At 50.8% G+C, this 23,766-nt stretch overlaps 2 protein-coding genes and 2 pseudogenes across 2 annotated transcripts; 3 read left to right on the top strand and 1 right to left on the bottom strand.

Moving 5' to 3' along the window:
• The first annotated feature begins 7,975 nt into the window (after positions 1-7,975).
• On the top strand, positions 7,976-11,060 carry LOC109758822 (N6-mAMP deaminase). The gene is made up of 11 exons (XM_020317688.4): positions 7,976-8,160; positions 8,892-8,962; positions 9,154-9,245; positions 9,327-9,386; positions 9,480-9,695; positions 9,773-9,849; positions 9,943-10,012; positions 10,146-10,259; positions 10,349-10,415; positions 10,520-10,624; positions 10,749-11,060. Exons 1-11 carry the CDS (start codon positions 8,048-8,050, stop codon positions 10,874-10,876), a joined length of 1,113 nt encoding a protein of 370 aa, XP_020173277.1. The 5' UTR covers positions 7,976-8,047; the 3' UTR covers positions 10,877-11,060.
• A 1,667-nt stretch (positions 11,061-12,727) lies between these two features.
• Positions 12,728-14,112, top strand: LOC109758830 (uncharacterized; annotated as a pseudogene).
• A 4,562-nt stretch (positions 14,113-18,674) lies between these two features.
• LOC109758831 (uncharacterized) lies at positions 18,675-19,732 on the bottom strand (annotated as a pseudogene).
• A 520-nt stretch (positions 19,733-20,252) lies between these two features.
• Positions 20,253-22,225, top strand: LOC109758823 (cis-zeatin O-glucosyltransferase 1-like). Its single transcript, XM_020317689.4, has one exon. It carries the CDS (start codon positions 20,516-20,518, stop codon positions 21,923-21,925), a length of 1,410 nt encoding a protein of 469 aa, XP_020173278.1. The 5' UTR covers positions 20,253-20,515; the 3' UTR covers positions 21,926-22,225.
• Positions 22,226-23,766: the final 1,541 nt, after the last annotated feature.

Here is a 23,766-nt window from a genome sequence, read left to right on the forward strand (position 1 = left end):
CCAGCCTATTCTTGAATGGCATCTATTCAATTGCCACGTTAACTCTCTTATAAAGCTTATACTGCCAACTAGCTAGTAGTACCTCCCATGCATACCTCAACGTGAGTGCATGCATGCAAGTCTATGTGTACATACACATACTCTTACATAGTATGTAATTTTCTAATATTTAATGCATGCAAAAATTACAGCTCTATTTTAATTCTTTGAAACAAGAATCTAGCATAACTTAACAGATAATAGAAATTTATTTACTCATCTTAATTTAAATCAATAACTCAAAAATATGGGTTATTACATCCTTCCCACCTTATAAGAATTTCGTCCTCGAAATTCAACACTAACATCTTCTGGTTTTTTTGGGAGCCAAATTCCCTCCAATCATATTTGGGACAGTTTATTTGATGCATGGTCAATAATTAATTAGAAATAATGCAAACAATATTTGCAATCTTTTCTACTAGTATGTGCATATACCTATTATAACAAAAGTTAGCAACACGAAGTATTTTAGTTTGTAAGGCCTTTAACAGAAAAGCTAGAGGGCGGTACAACATACATACCATTTTTAGATAAATGCCACCGGCTGTGTTAACCAATAAAATCTACACAAATAACTAGTCATGAGTTAATCTAACAAAAATATCTATTTATTGTCCACCGGTCCTAGAAATTCAATATAGCATGCATGCTATATTTTTCTCTGTCTGGATATCCCGACAATAATAGTGAGTAACAACATAAACAATAACCAATGCAGACAAGATATGAAAAAAAATATCTTCATACTTGTGTAACGCAAAACTATCATAACAAAATTTATTTGCATGAATCATTTTAGTTTATACGGTTCCTAAAGATCTGAAGATGATGGAGGGGTCTACAAAATCATAGACACTACCGATTGCTAAAACAACATTTTTATTGGTAATAAGACATAAATTTATGCAACAATCTACCCATTTGTCCCAGCGCAACCTAAAACCTAGAGCTCTGATACCACTTTAACGGTCACGCCCCGAGACCGGGCCTAGGCGAGACAGCCGCCGCGCGCCTATAGACATGAAGGCCTATAGTCACGCAAGGCGTAATTTAGCAGACATAAACCAGCAGTGGATCACAAAAGCTCATATATTAACTACACGAATTCCTTTACATTTACAAATAGCCAAAATACATTACATTCTCTAGTCGCCCACCCACTGGTCCAGCCTATTCTTAAATGACATCTATTCAATTGCCACGTTAACTCTCTTATAAAGCTTATACTGCCAACTAGCTAGTAGTACCTCCCATGCATACCTCAACGTGAGTGCATGCATGCAAGTCTATGTGTACATACACATACTCTTACATAGTATGTAATTTTCTAATATTTAATGCATGCAAAAATTACAGCTCTATTTTAATTCTTTGAAACAAGAATCTAGCATAACTTAACAGATAATAGAAATTTATTTACTCATCTTAATTTAAATCAATAACTCAAAAATATGGGTTATTACAAAAATAAACGCTCTTATATTTCTTTACAGATGGAGTACTATCTTTGTTTCCAAATACTAAGACGTTTTGGCAGAAATTTGCAGGGACACGCACCTGCCAAGCCCTGCCCCGCCGCTCGATTGCCTCACGATTCGTGAAGTACTTGGATCCCACGTCATCAAATCATGTCCTTAAACTGCATGAAGGTTCATTTAGACCAGGATCGACGAGGTCAGGGTACCGATTTCAAGGATTTGAACGTCGAGATTTGTTTATGTCGTGCTCTACGACCTCAAGGTTCAAAACAGACTTCACTCCCGCGCGGGGCGACGCGTGTGATGGGGTGGGCGAGGATGTTCAACGGGACGCCATCGACATGCTCAGATATATATGAGGTTGCACACGGCGTAGAACATGACGACGATCCTCCTCGGCAGCGGCTGGAGGCCATTCCTGGTAGTGCAGTCCGGGTGCCTGGGCTCTCCCAACGCCGCCCTGGGAGTGGTGTGGCGGCGCCGTCGTTAGCCAACCACCAACGTCGGAGGTGGTGGCTGGGTGAGCCTGATGCGAGGGGAAAAGTGAGGAGAGAGAAATAGGGTCTGGCGAGGGCGGTCGAAGCGGTCACTCGATTCATTTAAGTGCAAATAAATCAAGGAAAAAAAAAGCAAAAAACATCTACATGGCATGCCTAGTCAGCATAAATTGAGGGAAAATATGGCACAAAAGTGGATCGTTTGGGGTATAAATTGAGAAATTTTTTGAAAAAAGTTAATGTCTGTCACAAAGGCAATTTTAGGGGTAAAAAAATAGAGTTTACTCTATTTCTTTTCATAAATTTATTCAAATTGTATAAAGTTTTACTTTAGTTAATCTAATATATACAGAGTAAATAAAAGCAGATGAATCATTATAGTACTAGGTTCGTCCAAATTTATTAGGCCTCATTATAGTTTGGGTCCAACTTTGACTATGTGACTAAAAATATATAAAGTATATGATATAAAAAGTATATTGTTTGATTTGTATTTGATAGAGGTTTTCTATGGCATAGTTTTTGTGACATATAGTTTGCATTTTATTATTTAAACGCATGGTCAAACTTTGACTCAAAATAAAAGAAGGTCTATTAAACCCGGACGGAGGGAGGGAGTATTAAAGATCACAAAAGAAAGAAGAATCACTACAGTTCTAAACATTTGTTCTTTCCAAATATACATTGAAGATTAACTCTAGGAGGACAGTGCAAAAGCAAATTAATTTACATGGGATGTAGAACAAAAAATAATGAGAGCAAATCAAATGTTTAGTAGCCCTAAAAAGCCTAATATCTAGTAAAATAAATTTATTTTCAAAATTTATTCTTTTTTTTTGCTAAATCGTGGTAATTTCCTTTGTCTAAATTTAAATATATGTAACGAAATACGTAAAAGTCATTTAAAGTCTAGCTGCACAAATATGCGGATCACCCTTCTATTCCGCTAAATATAGAGACATGCCAATACACTAATTTTTTTGTAAAGAGAAATAGTCGAAAGACACCTTAAATCTGATAAATATCAAGGAAAACAACAACCTGTAAAAAGAAAAGACAGCTAGACATAGAACGATCCGTAAAATTGCATTGAAAATTGATTTTTTGTCAAAAAGACCACCTACCCAACAGAATTGCCAGAAAAGACCTATTCTAAATAAAATTGATAGAAAAGACTCCTGAACCGTGGCGGCAGGCGCGCCAGCCGACACGTGGCACCTGCCACCACGGTGCAAGGCGGCAGCCCCTGCCGCCAGCCAGCCAGGCGGCAGGCTGCCCATAACAGCGAGGGGATAATCGGTACGAAACGGAGGCCCGGTGGTGGGCACTGCCGCCTCGTCCGGTGGCGGCAGGACTGTTGCTAGCTGCAGCAAGACCTGATGCATGCATGTGGTAGTACTTCGTAGCCTCTGGACAGCGGAACCTAGCTTTGTCATGCATGCATCGCACTAGTGTATGCACAATACAAGCCTTTGAATTTTTATAAAATACGTGCGTGTATAACCTGCAGTTAAAACCATCAAAGATCCAAAATATGCTATGTGAGACAAATAAATAAATAAAAGCGTCGAAACAGATCGATCCAGACGGTTGCGGGAGGTTTGAGATCCGTGTTCAAGATGCCCTAAGTTTTTTTTTTTGAGGGGAAAGAGATGCCCTAAGTTGAGAAGGGTAGATATCCAATTGTCGGTGGATCAAATAATTAAGAGAGTGATGAGATGAAAATACCCTAAAAAATATGGGAAAAGCTTACCTTCTGCCGACCGATCGCGCGCGCCCGTCCGCTGGCTTTGTGGCCGTCCGATCTATGTTTTATCAGACGGCCGAGAGCACTCCCGCGTCCGCTGGAGGCACGTCCGTTTCCTGCAACACCTCTTGTTTCAGGACAACCATTCCTACAACTGGATAATAGAAGGGGGTTTCATCCCGCAGTAGCGTGGGCTCGTGTGGCTGGGAGTGTGAGCTGCTGGATTTGGGAGGGCAGGACGCGGCGGCGCAAGGCGTTGGGCGATTGGGGCTTATCCAACGCGGTGGCGTCGACGACGGGCTCAGGATCGGCGGTGGCTGGCGACGACTCAAGCAGGTACAAATCAGAGATCCCTTCCCCCATTTTCTGGCCGATGCGGCGATGGTGATGCTCCCTACTATTTCTCCTCTGCGCCTTCCTGTGACGCCCGTATAACTAAGCTACAGTAACCCTCAACTAATGATGCCACGTCACCTTGATTACTGTTGCTAATCTCGCGTTAGTTCGAAACCGGTTCGGGTTCAAATTAAAAATCAAACAAACAATAAAAGTTTTCAAACATTACAACTAAAATGTTCTAAATGTGTCAAATAAATCTGGGAAATAATGGTGGAGAAACCACAATTTTTCAAAATGTTTAAATGCTCCAAAATAAATAGAGCAGCAGCTAAAATCAATAATGAAATGCCTTTATAATATATAAAATGTTAAACTATTTTGTTTGGGTGCCCAAGTTATTATGGCATTAGAAAAAGTAGTAATACTATTTTAGGAACTACTCTAATATTTTATAAAACTATAATTAATAGGAAATAAAATATAAAAGTAAGAGAAAAATAAGAAAAGGGAAAATAAAACAAAAACAAAAAGAATTAATAAAAGGAAAACCCCCACTGGCGCAGCCCCCCGGGGCTTCGGCCCACTCCCCCACGAGCTTCCACTGTTTGCGCGACCGTGATCACTTGGGAGCTGATCACGGGTTTATACTTACATATACATTATATGATACCTGTGGTGACTAAAGTCGGGTCGGCTCGTAGAGTACCCGCAATTGATTCCGATGTGGGGGCTGAAAGGACAGGTGGCTCCATCCCGGTAGAGGTGGGCCTAGGTTCCCGACGGCCCCCGACTGTTACTTTGTGGCGAAGCGACAGGGCAGGTTGAGACCACCTAGGTGAGAGGTGGGTCTGGCCCTGGTCGGCGTTCCGGATACTTCAATTAACACGCTTAACGGGATCTTGATATTTGATCTGAGTCTGGCCACTGGCCTATACGCACTAACCAACTACGCGGGAACAGTTATAGGCACTCGACGTCGTGGTATCAGCCGAAGCCTTCTTGACGTCAGCGACTGAGTGGCGCGCGCCAGGTTGGACCGCGTAACGCAACTTCCTTTGTAATGGAGGTTGCTAGGTCTGCTCACCGGCCGCGTTCGCAACGTGCAGGTGTGCAATGGGCGATGGGCCCAGACCCATGCACGCATAGGATTTAGACCGGCGTGCTGACCTCTCTGTTGTGCCTAGGTGGGGCTGCGACGTGTTGATCTTCCGAGGCCGGGCATGACCCAGGAAAGTGTGTCCGGCCAAAGGGGATCGAGCGTGTTGGGTAATGTGGTGCACCCCTGCAGGGAAGTTTATCTATTCGAATAGCCGTGATCCTCGGTAACAGGACGACCCGGAGTTGTACCTTGACCTTATGACAACTAGAACCGGATACTTAATAAAACACACCCTTCCAAGTGCCAGATATAACCCCATGACCGCTCTCACTCAGGGCGACGAGGGAAGGATCGCCGGGTAGGTGTATGCTATGCGATGATACTTGGTGAACTTACCATCTACTCTCTTCTACATGCTGCAAGATGGAGGCTGCCAGAAGCGTAGTCTTCGACAGGACTAGCTATCCCCCTCTTATTCTGGCATTTTGCAGTTCAATCCACTGATATTGCCTCTTTACACAAATACCCTGCATATGTAGTGTAGATCCTTGCTTGCGAGTACTTTGGATGAGTACTCACGGTTGCTTTGCTCCTCCTTTTCCCCTTTTCCTTTCTTCCTGGTTGTCGCAACCAGATGCTGGAGCCCAGGAGCCAGACGCCACCGTCGACGACGGCTCCTACTACACCGGAGGTGCCTACTACTACGTGCAGGCCGCTGACGACGACCAGGAGTAGTTTAGGAGGATCCCATGCAGGAGGCATGCGCCTCTTTCGATCTGTATCCCAGTTTGTGCTAGCCATCTTATGGCAACTTGTTTAACTTATGTCTGTAATCAGATATTGTTGCTTCCACTGACTTGTCTATGATCGAGCACTTGTATTCGAGCCCTCGAGGTCCCTGGCTTGTATGACTTATTTATTTTTAGAGTTGTGTTGTGATATTTTCCCGTGAGTCCCTGATCTTGATCGTACACGTTTGCGTGTATGATTAGTGTACGATTGAATCGGGGGCGTCACACTTCTGGCCTCTACGCCGGCGTGTACGCGACGTTTTTTGCAGTGGCGCTCCCTATTGCAGTGATGATTCGGCAGTGTCATATGAGAGAGGAAGTTTTGTTTTAGAGAAGTAGTAGGGGAAGTTGTGTTTCAGAGAGAAGGGTGAGCGGCAGAGCATGTTGCAGAGTTTCTGAATTTTTGCACATGGGTAGCCATAGTGTTGCAGAAACTTCCATTTAGCTATTGCACGCCGGCGGCGGGCTGATTTTGGGGTGGGTTGGCGGCAGCGCCGCGCGGGATGCAACTCTGTCGGAGCCAGGGGCAAGAGTGTGTTGTTTCTGTAGCAGAGCGTTTGTTGCGGGAAGTAACAAGTGGACATGCGGTCTTGTTTCTGCAACAAAGCGTTTGTTGCGGGAAGTAACGAGTGGGCATGCGGTCTTGTTTCTACAACAGAGCGTTTGTTGCAGGATGTAACGAGTGGGCATGTGGGGCGTGGACGCTACATCGGAAGACTATCAGCTCGGTCATCCAACGGTCGTCGAGGCGACGGACAATATCTAAACATTAGCCGACGGACGCGTAGCAGCGCCTAAAAAATATCAGTAGCAGGGCCTGGGTTGAGAAGAAAAGATATCAATGAAGATAATTAAGATTTTAGAAAATACCCTAAAAAATATCAGTAGCGGGCCCTGGGGTTCACCCCGCCACTGATAACATTTACCGGTGGCGACTCGGATAACTGATGACCAGTGGCGTGCATGTAGGATTACCCACTACTAATAACTTCGGTTCCTCTTACCCCTAGCCGAGATGACCATTGGCGTGCGTGTAGGATTGTCCATTACTTATCGTCGACGAGTCGCCGTGGAGTCGTCCTTTCTAGTGTTGCTGTGGTGGCAATTCTCAATTAATGGTTTTTTTTTGCTGCCGGGAAATGTAGAAGAGATGTTCCATGAGTGTTCAATGAGTTTTTGTTGTATTCCTTCCGTTCACATAGCTTATTTTGGATCTTCAATGATTTTAAATGCAGGTTATACGCGCACGTGTTTTAGAAATACAAAGGCTCATTCAATAAAAAAAGAGAAATACACGGGCTCATATTGTGCGTACACAAGTTGATCGGTTAGTTGACTTTTCATTTTTCAGGGGTAGCAAGCTAACTGCCACGATGTACTAGCACATGCAACGATCATTAGCCCTGCTTTTTTTTTAATGTTGCAAAAAAAATTGAATGTTGGATCATTAGCCCTGCTACCACATGCATGCATGCATTTTGGTTTAGTGGCCCGTGAGCAGCAGAAACAGTCCGCCACCGAACGAGGCGGCAGGGCCAACCACCAGCCCGTTCCGTAGCGATTCGCGGCTCACTGTTATGTTATGGGCAGCCTGCCGCCTAGCCGGCTGGCGGCAGGGGCTGGCGGCAGGGGCTGCCGCCTCGCACCATGGCGGCAGGTACCACGTGTCGGCTGGCGCACCTGCCGCCACAGTTCAGGTGGTCTTTTTTGTTAATTTTGTTCAAAGAATATTTTTTTATCAATTCCGTTGGGCAAGTGGTCTTTTTTGACGAAAATTCTTGAAAATTATACTTGCATTTTTCTTCTTTCGACTGTACACCGCCCAACAAAAATTATAAATTAGATTGAACCAACAGTAAAAAAAGAGACATGTAAAAACACCCTTGTCATACCACACTTTGAAAAGTGCAGTAAACCACTTGCGCAGAATCGGGTGGTCCAGAAATGAGAAAGAAAATCGACCAGCATTTATAATTTTGCCTCTGCACTTTGGCCCCCACAAAGAAAGACTGGAGCGAGACAAAACCAATCATACAAGGCGAGCGCCGGCGGCCATGGCGACTCAGACCTCGGAGGCGGAGAAGGAGATGAGGGAGTGGTGCGTCGCGCTCCCCAAGGTGGAGCTCCACGCCCACCTCAATGGCTCCGTCCGCAACTCCACCCTCCTGTCAGTACCGCTCTCCCTCTCCTCTCCCCTCCCCTCCCCGACCACCCCAAACCTCAACCCCGGCCCCCGGTTCTTCGTGCCTTCCATCCGGTAGCTAAGGTCCTGCTTATCCTAGGCTAGAGTAGTGCAACTGGAGTTGTACTGACCTTGGCGTCGTTCTTCTGCATCCTGGGGGGCAAGGCAACAGCGTCCGCTACCGCTCTCCCAGATCGTTTTCCTGAACGATTTTTCCTTTTTTTAAAGAAGTTCTGCTGAACGATTCATCATCTGATACTGTACTGACCACCGAAGATTTTCGAAATTTTGGCCTACCAAAAATGTCTTATAATTTGGGAGAGAGGAAGTAGATGCCATGTGCGTACTGAAACTGTTCTGTGATAGTGTCATAGTCTCATGGATGCTCCCTAGCTACTTAAATCACCTACCAATTTTACTACCATGGTGATTTCAGGGCGCGGTATCTCTATTATCTTCAACACGTACCTCTCTTTTCTCAAATATACGTACCAAAACGCGCAACATTTTCTTCACTGTATACATTAGTATCATATATAAAACATCTCCGATTTTGGTCGGTACCATTCATTTGTCGGTATTTATACTTTCTTGTCTTCTAACAATGCTATGTTGACATGTTAGTATTTCTATCGAGATGGAAACATGATTATCCATTGGAGTTGATATTTCTATTTTTAGAAATTGATATCCTTTTGTTGCCATTTCTTGAATAGAGAACTAGCAAAAGAACTAGGTGACAAAGGAGTCATTGTCTTTGAAGATGTCAAGGATGTGATCATGAAGAGTAAGTGGACCATTTCTGTGCCATTTTCTAATGATGTTACCTACCCATAAGTCGTATCAAAACATACTTATGAACCAAATATGAATATCTTTGAAATTATGTACTTATATTTCCCTGTTGCAATATGTGTACTATTTGTAAGGCTCGAATTCCATGCCTGCTTATTAACTCTGGTTTTAAATTTTCAACAGATGACAGATCTCTCCCAGAGTGTTTTAGGCTCTTTGATTTGTTTCATATACTCACGACTGACCATGATACAGTAACAAGGATCGCTAAGGAGGTATGTTAATCATTATTCGCGCTATCTCACATTTGTTCTACACAACATTCCTTCAGTTAATTATTTAGACAAAACTAACAGGTTGTAGGAGATTTTGCTGCTGAGAATGTTTTGTATTTGGAAATAAGGACGACACCTAAGGTGCTACTTTTGAATTCTTTTTCATATTAGTTCACAATTTTACAAGTCTGTGCGCATCACTAGTTTTGTGTCTCTTTTGCTCTCACCGCCTAGAATAATGAAGCCAAGGGGATGACCAAGCGATCCTACATGAATGCTGTAGTTAAAGGTCTTAAGTCTGTTGAAGACATTGATGTTGTTCTAAACGATGAAATATTAAGTTGTACACCAATGAGTGATTCGGGTGGCGACACAAAGAGAAAGAAGATATATGTTAGGCTCCTTCTGAGTATTGACCGCCGTGAGACAACTTCTGCTGCATTGGATACTGTATGTTGATCTTCCACTTTAGCCTCTACTCTGAACAAATCTTGGAACATATTTAATAGTTTACTTCCTTTCGTCAGGTTAATTTAGCCATGGAAATGAAGGACCAGGGTGTGATTGGCATTGATCTCTCTGGCAATCCAGTTGTAGGGGAATGGTAAGAAATATTTTATATCTGGCTTGAACTAAATGAAAACATGTTAACTATTTATGTGCTAATATTCCATGGTGCTTTCAACTTTTGTGAAAGGGAGACATACTTGCCTGCTCTAGAATATGCTAAAGAGCTGGGAATCCCCACCACAATTCACTGTGGCGAGGTATGAAAACACATTCAGACAATTTCCAAACACACTATTTCCTTATTATCATTATTTTCTCAAAGTACCATTTGCAAATCTTTACATACATTATTTGGCCGATGAAATTAGATACAGTATTAGTGAACAACAGGTACCAAACAGGAAGGAGATCCAAGCAATGCTGGACTTCTGCCCTCAAAGGCTAGGTCATGTCTGCTGCCTCGACGACGAAGAGTGGAAGAAGCTCAAGTCATCAATGATCCCGGTAACCTTATTTCTGCTCCTTGGCTTTCATTGTCTGTAGCTATTCTATGTCACCTGTGCTTCCCTAACCTCCGAGACAAAATTCTGCAGGTGGAGATATGTTTAACCTCCAATGTTATGACCGGAGGCGCCCCTTCTCTAGAGCTTCATCACTTTGGTCTGTATCTGACAATGCAGCACCCAAAATCCTTGACCAAAAAAAAAAAAAAAAAACTAACCCCAGCAAGCATCTTAACATTCCGAGTTTCTGAACTTGTGCAGCTGACCTCTACAACGCGAAGCACCCTCTGTCGCTGTGCACCGACGATTCAGGCCTCTTCTCGACGAGCCTCTCAAACGAGTATTACCTCGTCGCGTCTACCTTCGGTACGCCCATTTATCTTAGAAACAGTGCCTGGAAAATCAATCAGAGATTATTCCTCTTTAATTCCAACAACATATACTTGTGTACACCGACTCTGAACATTGAATTCGGTGCGTAATTTATCAGGTCTTAGCAAGGCCGAGCTGTTTCGGCTGGCCCAGGGAGCTGTGGAGTTCGTGTTCGCTGGCGACGAGGTGAAGAAGTCACTGAGGGCGGTGTTTGAGCGTGCGGCGGCAGAGAGGATCGAGAGTTAGGCCCCCTCGGCCTTGCTCCCCAGTGTAATAGTATGCGACTATGTGTTTCCCGGGTAGATCAGGAGGAGATGAATAGAGAATAGAAATCTCATGTGCGGTGTGCGCCCGTGCCGGATCAAATGACGCACCGTGATTCAGTTACCTGGACAGGACGGCGATTCAGTATTCCATTTTCTCTGAACCAGAACACTTGTTCGGTTTGGTTGTTGTCAACAGAAGCACACGGGGTTGACGTAGGATCGATCGATCGCGTGCATTTGAAATCACAATTGCACAATACACAACAGCGGGATGTCATCACAATTTAAACCACTACAGACATCACATAGTTACAGTGCATTGTAATTGCATACATACTAACTATCACAGTTCGTCCTGTTCATATGTTTGGTCGGTCGAGACAACATAATTTTGACGCAGAGCACGGTAGATGCTTCGATAACGCTGCAGATATATTTTTCCATTATTTCCTTCCTTTGAGGCTAGGGTGGTAATAAACATGGGGAAGATGAGATTGTTCGATAAATTTGCGACGACCGATAAGTGGAATTAGTAAATTTGCTATGAACACATTTCATAGAAGGCATGAAAGGTTCATGGATAAGAAGTCAGTAATTTTAAAAAAGGAAGTCCGATTACTGGACACTGAAACTGCACGTTTCAATAATAAGCAAATACGGCCGAGCTCTGCTGCGCGCCGCTCCCGCTCCCGCTCCGCTGCGCCACGGGCCACTCCGGCCGCGGCGGCCACAAATCCGGCTCGCCGTCCCGTCCCGTCCCTCCTCGGCTGCTTCGCCACGCGGGCGCTCCCCCCCACCCTGCGGTTCCTCGTCCTCGCGCGGTCCGTTCGGGGCCCTGTTCTCGCCATCATCACCAGCTACCACCGTTGCGGGCTCAGATCCGGCTTCGACGCCGCGAATCCTGCGGCGGGGCGAGTCGTCCTGCTCGGGGCACCAGTTCTGCCCGGCGGATCTGGGCGCGACCCCCTTCAATGGGCATGGGCGCCTTAAATCCATGGTTGTCGCCCCATCCCCTGCTGTCAACTCCTCCCCCTCGAGCGATGAGCACGGCTGGACGGAGGTCAGATCCCGAAAAGGGGGGCGTGCTGGATCCGGCCCTGCGGTCCATCCGCGCCCCTCCTCGGAGCGCCGCTCGGACCGCCATCGGGACTTCAATGCTCGCTCCGGCCGCGACGTCTTTTTAAGCAGATTCAAAGGGAAGTGCTTCCGGTGCCTCAGCAAGCTCCACCGTCGCAAGGATTGCAGAGATCCTCTCCGCTGCATCCTTTGCAAGCGCCAGGGCTACTTTGCCTGGGAGTGCCCACAGAATCCGAAGAACGGGGGTCCAGGAGGGACCGCCCGAGAGAGACTGAAGCCGGCCACGTCCAGGGCTCCGGTGCGCGACCGTCTCCGCTTCCCGTCGTCGGCCTACCCTCCACCGCCCCCTCCGGCAATGGACCGCTTCCTCCACTGCGACCATGCACGGCGCCCGCGGGTCAGCAACAAGGTGGTGGTCGCCACGCCCGTTCTCGAGCGCGAGGAGTTCGTCCTTCGCCAGCACGCTGTCACGCTCTCTGCCATCGACGGGATCCACGCGACAAACCCCATGGCGGTGGGCAAGGCCATCGAGGAGCTGATAGGCACGCCGCCTTTCCAGCTTCGCGTCACCTCCCACCAACCTGAGGCGTTCCTGGTCCACTTCGACCTGCCGGCGCACCGCGACGACGCCGTGCGGAGGGGCTCCATCAAGGTGGACGGCTTCAAGTTCTTCATCCGTGCTTGGCACGAAGACGACCACACAGCTATCATGAGCCTGCTGCTGCACGTCCGTATCGTCGTTGAAGGCCTCGCGATGCAGTTCTGGTCCTTAGAGGGGGCGGACGAGGCGTTCGGCGACTTCGGCCGCATCGACCGCCTTGACAGCCGGACCCTGGAGCGAGGCCACACCATGACCTTCGCCTGCTGGCTCTGGACATGGAACGTTGCGCACATCCCCACCACGCGGGCGCTCTGGGTGCTCAAGAGGGGAGCGGGCCGCGTCGACGAGATCAGCGGCTACTCCCCTCCTGATCGTCGCATCCCTCCTCCGCCGGGCGTCCGCCGCTACGACATGCTCATCCACGTGGATCGGATGGAGGACTGGACCCCGCTCTCGCCGCGCTCCTCGCACTCGGGACAGAGCGGGATTCCTTCCTCCTCCGACGATGACGACGATCGCCCCTTTCCACGGACCGAGCCTGGCTCCTGGGCTGCTGGCGTCGAGGACGGCCAGGCCCCGGGGAGGAGGGCGGCTCCGAGGGCGCCGGCTTCCGGATGCAGGGCGGGCCTCGGGTCGACGATCGCCGCGACCAAGACCGCGACGGCGAGCAAGCTGGGCTGCGGCGCACCTGGAAGGACGCGTTTCTGGGCAACTCTTGCCACGCCAAGGGCAAGGCCACTGACGTCGTCGAGGCCGCTCCCCAGCCACGCAACAAGGCTCCCTCTGATCGTCGCCGTGAAGACCAGACCAAGGACAGAGTCAAGCACAAGAAGGCAAAGGAGGGCTCTGTTCTCAGGGCCACTCCCCCGCTCCCACTCCGACCGCGCGAGCCCGCACGCCAGAGCGCCTCCGAGCCTGACCCGGTGGCCCAGTTTTTCTCCTTCCCTGGCGGGCTCGCCCTCTCCCCTCCGCCTCGTACAGACGTCATGCAGCTGGAGATCGAGAACGCCATGCGCGACGCGCTCACTTCCCCGCTGGCCTTTGAAGATGGCGGCCGCTCGCCGCCCCACGCTTCGACGCGCCGTGGGGCCGTGGACGGCTTCCCGGAGGACGACATTCTGCCGTGCATCGCCGACCTCGACGCCCCTCTCAGCAGCCCTTGCATCTCCACCCCGGCTCCTGCTGCTGTGGGTTTTCAAGTCGCCGCCATAACCCAGAAGGTTGACTGCCTCCACATCGATGCTGGGCAAGGGAGCACCAGTCAGGCGGGCGGTTCGCCGCATCCGTTCAGCCCCTCTCCGACGGCCATCCTCGACGCCCCGCCCGCTCCGCCCGTCCGGCCACGCTCTTCAGCCCCTCCGAAAAGTGCGGGCCACTTCTGCTCCTTCTCGCCGGAGCGCGCGTCAGGCCGCGTCTGGCTGCACTGTGCCGGTGGCTCAGCGCGCGGCGCTGCGCCTCGTCCAGGAGCTCGGTGGCCTCGGCCCAAAGTATCGGATGACTCCGGCGGCGGCGGCGGCTCTGCTCAAGCGCTTCGATGAGCCTCTGTCCCGTAGCGACATCAAGGCGATCGCAAAGCTCACTGGCCTGGACAGTAAGGCCCTGGAAATCACGGCCGGGATGGCCGGCGCGGATGCTGAGGATGTAGTTTGATCATGTTAGTTTTAGCTACTAGTCTTCGTCGACGACTGGTCTTAAACCAGTTCGAGTTAGGATTAGTCTTCATGTGTAGTCTTCAGTTGGCAGGATCAGTTTGTAGTCATCGCCGGGATTTTGGGTCTATTGGAGGCCGGCGGTGCCCCCTGGATAGATGTAATGTGTGTTGTAACCCCTCTGTTTTATATGTTAGTCGACGAAGCGAACACCACTGTCTCCATGTTTGACACAAATTACAGGATCATGTCGTGGAACGTTAGGGGCCTGAACGTGCCGGCTAGACGATCTGCAGTTAGAGAGGTGGCGCAGGCAAATAAGATTTCAATCCTAAACCTTCAAGAAACTAAATTGGAGACATGGACTCCTGACATGGCTCGCGACGTTGGGGAAATCTTCTGCAAGGCTGCGTCGTGCTTCCGGCAATGGGCACGAGAGGGGGCGCGGCAATTTTCTGGGACAAGCAGACCGTCGAGATCACGGATCAGATCATCGCTAGTTTCTCCATCACTGCAAGGGTGAAGATCATTAGTACAGGCTGCTCGTTTTGGATGACTACGGTCTACGGCCCGACGGACGACCAACAGAAACCCAACTTTCTGTCGGAACTGGCTGCGGTTGCGCCGCCTGCAACAGAGCCATGGATGCTGAATGGCGATTTCAACATGATATACCAAGCTAGAGACAAAAACAACTGCAACATCAACAGAAGGATGATGGGCCGTTTCCGCAGGGCAATTGACCTCGCCGGGGTGAAAGAGGTCAAATGCAAAAACAGGAGATTTACGTGGAGCAGTGAGAGGGAGGACCCAACTCTTTGCAGTATCGACAAAGTTTTCTGTAACCTGGCATGGGAGGATATGCACCCAAGTTTCGTCCTCATGGCGGCTTCCACTTCGTTCTCTGATCATTGCCCTCTGGTGCTGGCTAATGGAGTTAGGCCTGTCACCAAGGCAAGGTTCAAATTTGAGAACTTTTGGACAGTTTTCCCTCACTTCCAGGAGACAGTGCAGCACGCATGGGAGAGGCCTGTCCGCCACGACTGCTCGTTCGTCAGGATGAAAAAGAAGATGGAAAGAGTAGCGGTGGATCTAAAGGTTTGGAGCAAAAGCTTGTTTGGGGGTGCAAAACTTCAATTCCACATTGCAAACGAGGTTATCATGAGGCTCGACGTGGCGCACGAGGCCAGACCGCTGTCAACTGATGAGCTTCACCTAAGGAAGCAGCTTAAACTGAAGGTTCTCGGGCTGGCAGCAATTGAAAGGGCTCGCAAGAAGCAGGCCTCCAGGATTTCTTGGCTCCGCGCGGGAGATGCCAACTCAAAGTTCTTCCATGCCCGCCTCCTCTCGCGTCGTAGAAAAAATTACATCCACTCCATCAAAAAGGGCGACGCCATTGTCACGGAGCCGCGGGAGAAAGCTCAGCTGGCCTTCGATCACTTCGCCCGCGGCCTTGGCGAATCCCTGCAACGGAGCTGCACGCTTAACTGGGACCTGCTTCAGCTACCAGCCGTCGACCTGCAAGGCATTGATCTACCTTTCTGTGAGCAAGAAATCTGGGCTGCCATCAAGGCATCTCTGACTGAAAAAGCTCCCGGGCCGGATGGTTACACCGGCAAGTTCTTCAGATCATGTTGGCACATTATCAAACAAGATATCATGGCGGTTTTCCAAAAGTTCTACAATCTAGCGGGTGACAACTTTGCTGATCTGAACACTGCCTTCATTGCCTTGCTGCCAAAGAAGGATGGAGCAATAGAGATGGGCCACTTCCGACCGATCAGCCTCATTCATTCCATTGCTAAGCTGATTGCAAAAGTGTTGTCCATGAGGTTGGCGTCTCGACTACAAGACCTGATTTCCCCTGCACAAACGGCGTTCCAGAAGGGGAAATGCTTGCAGGAAAGCTACCAATACGTGCAGGGCTATGTCAGGGCGCTCCATCGGCAGAAAAAAGGGCCCTTCTGTTCAAGCTGGATATTGCAAAAGCTTACAATTCTATCTCCTGGGCTTATCTCCTGGAGCTTATGCAAAAGCTGGGTTTTCCCCCGAGATGGCGTGATTGGATTGCGCTAATGCTATCGTCGGCCTCTTCTTCGGTGCTGCTAAACGGGGAGCCGAGCGATCACTTCTGGCACATGCAAGGATTAAGACAAGGTGACCCCCTCTACCATCTGCTCTTCATCATCGCAATTGACCCGCTCCACCATCTGCTTGCTGCTGCGTCGGATCTTGGGGTCCTGGCGCCTCTGCCGGGCCGCGGTCCAAGCTTGCGGGTTAGCTTATACGCCGATGACGCAGTTATCTTCGCAAATCCATCTGCTCAGGAGGTGGGCAAGTTGCTTGATCTGTTGGACAGTTTTGGACAAGCCACCGGACTTAAACTGAATCAAAAAAAATCATCAGTTGTTGCAATCTGCTGTGAAGATCTGAATGTGCCGGATTTGCTACAGGGTTTTGGTGGACAGATTGTCAGTTTCCCGATAACTTACCTGGGGCTCCCAATCTCGCCAACTCGCCTCAGAATGGCACATTTCCAATTCCTGATCGATAGATTGAAAGCACGGCTGGCCGGCTGGAAGGGCAAGCTCCTTAATATAGCTAGGAGAAGAGTCCTCGTCAGATGCGTCCTCTCTGCCCTACCAACTTTTGCAATGACTGCACTGAAGATACCAAAGAAAATCCTGAATGAAATGGACAAATCGCGAAGACGCTTCCTATGGGCACAAGACGATGAGCTCTCTGGTGGAAAGTGCAAGGTCTCCTGGGAAAAGGTTTGCTCCCCTCTAGACTGTGGAGGCCTTGGTTTACTGGACCTGCACAAATTCAACCGTGCGCTGAGATTGCGATGGCAGTGGCTCACATGGGCGCGGCCGGATAAGCCTTGGGTTGCCGTGACCCCTACTCCTGACGATCATGAAAGGGCTCTGTTCGGCAAAGCGACATCAATCCATGTTGGCAATGGAAACAAGACCAACTTCTGGAAAGATAGCTGGATCGGTGACGAGCCACTGTCCACAGCCTTCCCTGCTTTGTTCAGTCACGCGAGGCGCAAAAACAGGTCGGTTCGGGTGGCTCTAGCCAATGATCAGTGGATTTCAGATTTGCAACATGGAGATACTGCCGCAATAGCACCTCAGTTTCTACAGATGTGGCGGCTCATTGACGCAGCACGCATTACCATGGCTCCTGGCCAAGAAGATGAAATCACTTGGAAGCTCACTCGCGAAGGTACATACACTGGCAAATCGGCTTACCAGATGCAATGTCAGCAGGCCCCCAACTCAGTTTACAACAGCTTCATCTGGAAGGTCTGGGCTCCCAACAAGCTCAAAATGTTCATGTGGCTCCTAGTCAGAGACTGCCTGTGGTGCAATGACAGATTGCAGAGAAGAGGTTGGCCCAATGGCTATTTCTACCCTCTGTGCACCAGAAATTTGGAAACATCTACCCATCTGATTTGGGGCTGCAGCTTCTCGCAACAGGTTTGGGGGAAATGTGCTAGATGGTCGGGCTGCTCTTCGCTCGCACCAGACACGAGGTCTCCGCTCAGCTCGGCTCAGACTTGCCAACTCCTCATCAACAAGACTGTTACCGCAAACAGGCGCGGAATCAGAACTCTGGTCATCATGATCGCCTGGGAATTATGGAGGGAAAGAAACCACTGCGTTTTTCGGGCAAAAACACCTCGGGTGGAAGATGTCATCGCGGCGATTAGGACCAATATCGAGCAATGGAGATTGACCGGAGCCAAATTCATAGAGCCTCCCTTCGGGGACACAATTAGTGAAAATTAGCCTAATCAGAGGGGAGATAGCTGTACTTTTCTAATTTCATCCACTTGATCACTTGATCTACATGTTTCCACTGCTTTCTGCTAAATCAATGAAGCCGGTGATTTGCCGGGTCTTTCAAAAAAAAAAACTGCACGTTTCAAGGAGGTGGCCTGGTTTTACATGAGATTTCTCGATGCATCTGCATCAATTTGTTAGACAAGATTTTCTCGATTTTATCGTATGATTCTACAGCTTTATGACCAGATTGTGGTTGGTTCGATTTTATTGTTCTGGTTTTATGATTCTGATAGTTTTGATCCTGCCATTTGTGATCTTACCATAGAGTTTTGATCCTGCCATCTCAAAAGTCAAAATACACGTAACTGAAAAGGTTCACTACTGGCAAGTAATCAATGCATTCAACAGTTTCTGTCAAGTGCAGCTTACGACGCAGAGCATTATTTCATCGAAGGGAAATCTTGCTCTAAAATCAGCAAGTGAATCCTTACAGGCGAGAGCATCCCCTTGTTGATTTTATCCCTAAGGCCCTGTTTGGAACGTCGTTTTCCTTCTAAACACACTTGTATAAAAAATACAGGTGTCGTTTTAGTTTCCGGTTGGAAATAGCTCTGGGCCGGTAATTTACATCTGTAAGTTATATACACCTGTATAAGATTACATCCATACCAAGCGCGGCCTAAGCGAGATCCTCTGCTTCCATGTCCACGCCTTTGGAACCACGTGCTTGCACTTGTCACACGCTGGATTCTCATACAGGTGTATGTCCTCCGGATTCACCGCCGCTTTCCTGAATCGTCTGTCATAGCTCACGAATTTGCCTTGTGCCTTAAACCCATAGATTTTGAGCACGGCCATATCATGGTGCTTGAAATCAGATGCAGATGGTTCCCACTCCAGTCCCTTGCCCTTCTCCTCGCTAAACCCATACACCTTCCTCCGCTCCGCCGTCACCGCTTCATATGAATGATCCCGCACCATGACGCATAGTTCCTTAAGGGCGGGTGCACCTTCGAGTATGAACATCGTCCAAGCCAGATCACATTCTTCGGAAATGTTAAGCAGATACACAAGCCTTAGTCTGCGGAACACCGGTAACAGTTGTTTTCGACCCTCCGGCTTGACCCAAATTTTCTCACTTTTGAAGTTCAAATGCATGTTGCTTATGGCAGTTTCACCAAGCAGCTCGCTTAACTTGAGCATCCTGTGCCACGAACGGCCGGCATTGATGATTCTAACGGTCAGGAGCAGTGGGACATGGCCGAAACAGAAGGGATCATGTTGAGATGAAAAAACATTAAATTTCACTAGTGTGAGCCTTGGCACCCACGTCAGATCAACCCTCTTAAGACTGCTTCAGGAAATCACCAGCTCGCAGAGTCGCGGGTGTTCCACTTTCAGTAGAGACAGGAACTCCAGCTGATTGCATATGCTGAAAATCTTGCGGAAGTCCGATTCGCCTAGCCACAAACTGTCTAGCGTAAGAAGTGCCTCTCATAAGAATGTCATGAAGTGCCTCTCATAAGCGAGCATGGCATCATTGGTAAGTATCTACGCACCTTCGTCAAGATAGCAAACTCAACCGAAGGAACCTTCTGTGTTGCCATGGCGTCGGCAACTGCCCGGCCGATGCAAGTGGACTCATCTCCCAGGTAGAATCGCATGCACATCAGGTCAATGGTGTGGAGACCTCCACCCCTATTTTGCAGTGGCATTGGCCCAGATTTTATCATCCATGGTTAGTTCTCTTCATCTGTTATTGGCTTCCCATAAGGTAGGGCATCCAGCCTGGCTACTCACAAAACTAATATACACCATCGAGGAGCCGACATTGTCTAAGTTGCTTCTAATGTCATTGTCATCATTCCTCCCAACACAGGCGCTTCTGACTTCACCACAACGACACCTTAAGACCTCTTCGAACGAACGAGACACGAGAACCCTGCTGCCTTGTGCCAAACAGCCGACCAAACATATTGAGGACCAGACAGCTCCGACTTCGGCCATAAGTCTTGTGTAGGAGAAAGAAGATCATTGCCGCCGCATGGCCCCGTGACACAGCTCCGACTTCACGTTTAGGACGTATCGATTTGGCTATCTGCCCGGTAATTGGCATTGACAAATTTAGAGCTCGGGGCAGAATGCATCTCAGCATGAAGACGTTGGAACCACGGAGAGAAATGAGCCAGCCCGGTATAACAGCAGAATCTAACCCGAAGAAAGTTTTTCTTATTCTTTTATTTAGGGAACCTGAACAAAGATAATGTATACGAATGTTGCAGAGTAATCTTTGTAATTTTAGGTGGAAATTCGAGAATCTGGTAAGAGTTCATCACATCTGAACAACAAGAACCGACGACGCAATAATTTAATCTGGCGTCACGCTGCGACTAGTGCGCCTCCTCTCCTACCACTCAAGTTTCTATCGTTTCCAAAGAGTCAAAAGCGAGCCTGTGAGCCGCGCCGCCGCTGCATTCCGATCTGGATCACCCGCGGCGATGGAACCCCTTCCCCTCGCCGTCGTGACGGTGCCGTTCCCGGCGCAGGGCCACCTGAACCAGCTCCTGCACCTCTCGCTGCTGCTCGCGGGGCGGGGGGTCCCGGTGCACTTCGCCGCGCCGGAGCCGCACCTCCGGGAGGCCCGCGCGCGCGTGCACGGCTGGGACGCCGGCTCCCTCCTCGCCCTCCGCTTCCGCGCCCTCGACGTCCCGGCGCACGCGTCCCCGGACCCCGACCCCTCCTCGCCGTTCCCCACGCACATGCAGCCCCTGTTCGAGGCCTTCTGCGACGGCGGCGCCGCCCGGGCCTCGCTGGCCGCGGTCCTGCAGGAGCTCTCGGCGTCCCACCGCCGCGTCGTGGTCCTGCACGACCGCATGGCGGCGTTCGCGGCCGGCGAGGCCGCGCGGCTGCCCAACGGGGAGGCGCTCGGGGTGCACTGCCTCGCCGCGTCCTACAACGTCGGGTGGATGGACCCCGGCCACCGCCTCCTGCGGGAGCACGGGATGGTGTTCCACCCGGCCGACGCCTGCGCGACCAAGGACTTCGTGGCGCTCGCCAAGCGGATGGGCCAGGAGCGCCGCCGCGCGCCCGGCTCCGGCATGGTCGTGAACACCTGCCGCGCGCTTGAGGGCGAGTTCCTCGACGTGCTCGCCGCCCAGAGCGCCTCCTCCTCCGACGGCCACACGCTGTTCGCCATCGGGCCTCTGAACCCGGTGCTGCCCGCCACCGATGCCGCCGCGGCCGCACAGGCTCCGGCGGAGCGACACGAGTGCCTGGAATGGCTCGACAGGCAGCCGCCGTCGTCGGTGCTGTACATTTCGTTCGGCACGACGTCGTCTCTCCGGGCAGAGCAGGTCAGGGAGCTGGCCGCAGCGCTGCGCGACAGCAACCAGCGGTTCGTTTGGGTGCTGCGCGACGCCGACCGGGCGGACATGCGCGAGTCCGGCGGCGCGCGCGGGCTCGTGGCAGCGGCGGCAGCCCTGCTCGGCGACGCGGCGGCTCAGGGGACGGGCGTGGTGGTCACCGGGTGGGCGCCGCAGCTGGAGATCCTGGCGCACGGCGCGACGGCGGCGTTCATGAGCCACTGCGGGTGGAACTCGACGGTGGAGGGGCTGAGCCACGGGAAGGCCATCCTGGCGTGGGCGATGCACAGCGACCAGCCATGGGATGCGGAGCTAGTGTGCAAGTACCTCGGGGCCGGCGTCCTCGTGCGGCCGTGGGAGGAGCGCGGGGACGTCACGCCGGCGGCCGCCATCCGCGGGGCCATCGAAAGGGTGATGCGCTCGGAGGAAGGGGCGACGATCCGGGAGAGGGCGAGGGCGCTCGGGGAGGCCGTTCGCGCCGCCGTGGCCGACGGGGGGTCGTCGCGCCGGGAACTGGACGACCTCGTCGCGTACGTGACGAGGTGACCGATCGACCCCGCCTCGACGGCGCCGACGATTGATGCGCGGCTCATCGCTGCATGTGGAGCTAAAAATTCATTGGCTGTTTATAAGCAGTTTTTTTTCATGTCACAAAAAAGATTACTCTTTTCTTTCAAAAATGCCTAAAGTCATACTCCCTCCGTTTCTAAATACAAGTTTTTCAAAAGATTTCACTATAGACCACATACGAAGCCAAGTGAGTGAACATATACTTAAAAGGCGTTTATATACATCCGAATGTAGTCTGTAGAGTGGAATCTTTAAAAAGACTTATGTTGGTGTCTACCCCTTGCCCTAGGTCTCTCTCTGTCTCTCACTTGGCTCTCCCTCTCTCTTGCTGCACTCACATGACAGAAGAAGAAGAAGAAAAGGAATACACAGAGGACACGGTGGAGTTTCCGGCGCACGTACGCCCCGCCGCACGAACGGCGAAATTTCCCCGAGCTCATACTCGACTCCATAGGCCACGGTTACAACGATCGACTCGAGGCTTTTATAACCGGGCCTGCGCTGGGCACGACCCACGCGCTCCCACCCTTGCTGGCGCCCCGATCGGCCCACTCCGCTCGCGGCCACCTCGCGCACGAATGCGCACGGCTCGCGGTGAGCCCGCAGCGATCACGCCCGCCTCGCGATCCCTTAACCACCTGGACCTAGTCCTACTCCAGCCCGATGGATGCGCACACGCACGCACACCACCGAGCTACGCACGCACAGACGCACGCAACCTGGACACTAGTCAGACACACCCCAAACCATGGCCAGACTACACACAAGTCGGACCATGGCCATACAATGGTCAGACTATGCCTAGTCTATGACTCACGCCACCACAGACTACACCCGACACGCCCAGCTTGTGCACACACACGCTCTGGACGTAGTCGCCGTGGCTTATTGCCCATCATTCACCCCCTAAGCCACGGCGTCACCGCACGACCTGCCTAGGAGCCATGGCTCGTCGTCGTCACCGTCGTCTTGATCGCCTTCATCCAACGCCACCACGCGCCGTCTGCTCACCGCGCCCGGGCCGCGGTTGCCGCATCGCCCGACGCCGAAGTTGCATGCCACCATCACGCCTGGACTCGCCGCGCGTCGCCGTGGCCACGCGCTCGCCGCGAACCGCAGCCGCGCAGCCCGGCCTTCCACGCCCGCCGTGCTCGCCGCCGTCAATGCCTCCACTTCCCAGCGGCGTCGCACCGCCATAGGCCTCCAGAAACTAAACGGCTCTGATGCCAATTGTTGGTGTCTACCCCTTGCCCTAGCTCTCTCTCTGTCTCTCACCTGGTTCTCCCTCTCTCTTGCTGCACTCACATGACAGAAGAAGAAGAAGAAAAGGAATACACAGAGGACACGATGGAGTTTCCGGTGCACGTACGCCCCGCCGCACGAACGGCGAAATTTCCTCGAGCTCATACTCGACTCCATAGGCCACGGTTACAACGATCGACTCGAGGCTTTTATAACCGGGCCTGCGCTGGGCACGACCCACGCGCTCCCACCCTTGCTGGCGCCCCGATCGGCCCGCTCCGCTCGCGGCCACCTCGCGCACGAATGCGCACGGCTCGCGGTGAGCCCGCAGCGATCATGCCCGCCTCGCGATCCCTTAACCACCTGGACCTAGTCCTACTCCAGCCCGATGGATGCGCACACGCACGCACACCACCGAGCTACGCACGCACAGACGCACGCAACCTGGACACTAGTCAGACACACCCCAAACCATGGCCAGACTACACACAAGTCGGACCATGGCCATACAATGGTCAGACTATGCCTAGTCTATGACTCACGCCACCACAGACTACACCCGACACGCCCAGCTC

This window comes from Aegilops tauschii, chromosome 2 (assembly GCF_002575655.3).
Source record: "Aegilops tauschii subsp. strangulata cultivar AL8/78 chromosome 2, Aet v6.0, whole genome shotgun sequence".
NCBI lineage: Eukaryota > Viridiplantae > Streptophyta > Magnoliopsida > Poales > Poaceae > Aegilops > Aegilops tauschii.

Coding starts and splice junctions, on each gene's coding strand:
- LOC109758823 (XM_020317689.4), top strand. CDS start 20,516: ATGGAACCCCTTCCCCTCGCCGTCGTGACGGTGCCGTTCCCGGCGCAG.
- LOC109758822 (XM_020317688.4), top strand. CDS start 8,048: ATGGCGACTCAGACCTCGGAGGCGGAGAAGGAGATGAGGGAGTGGTGC. Junction 8,161..8,891: donor GTCCGCAACTCCACCCTCCT/GTCAGTACCGCT, acceptor TTTCTTGAATAG/AGAACTAGCAAAAGAACTAG. Junction 9,387..9,479: donor AAATAAGGACGACACCTAAG/GTGCTACTTTTG, acceptor CTCACCGCCTAG/AATAATGAAGCCAAGGGGAT.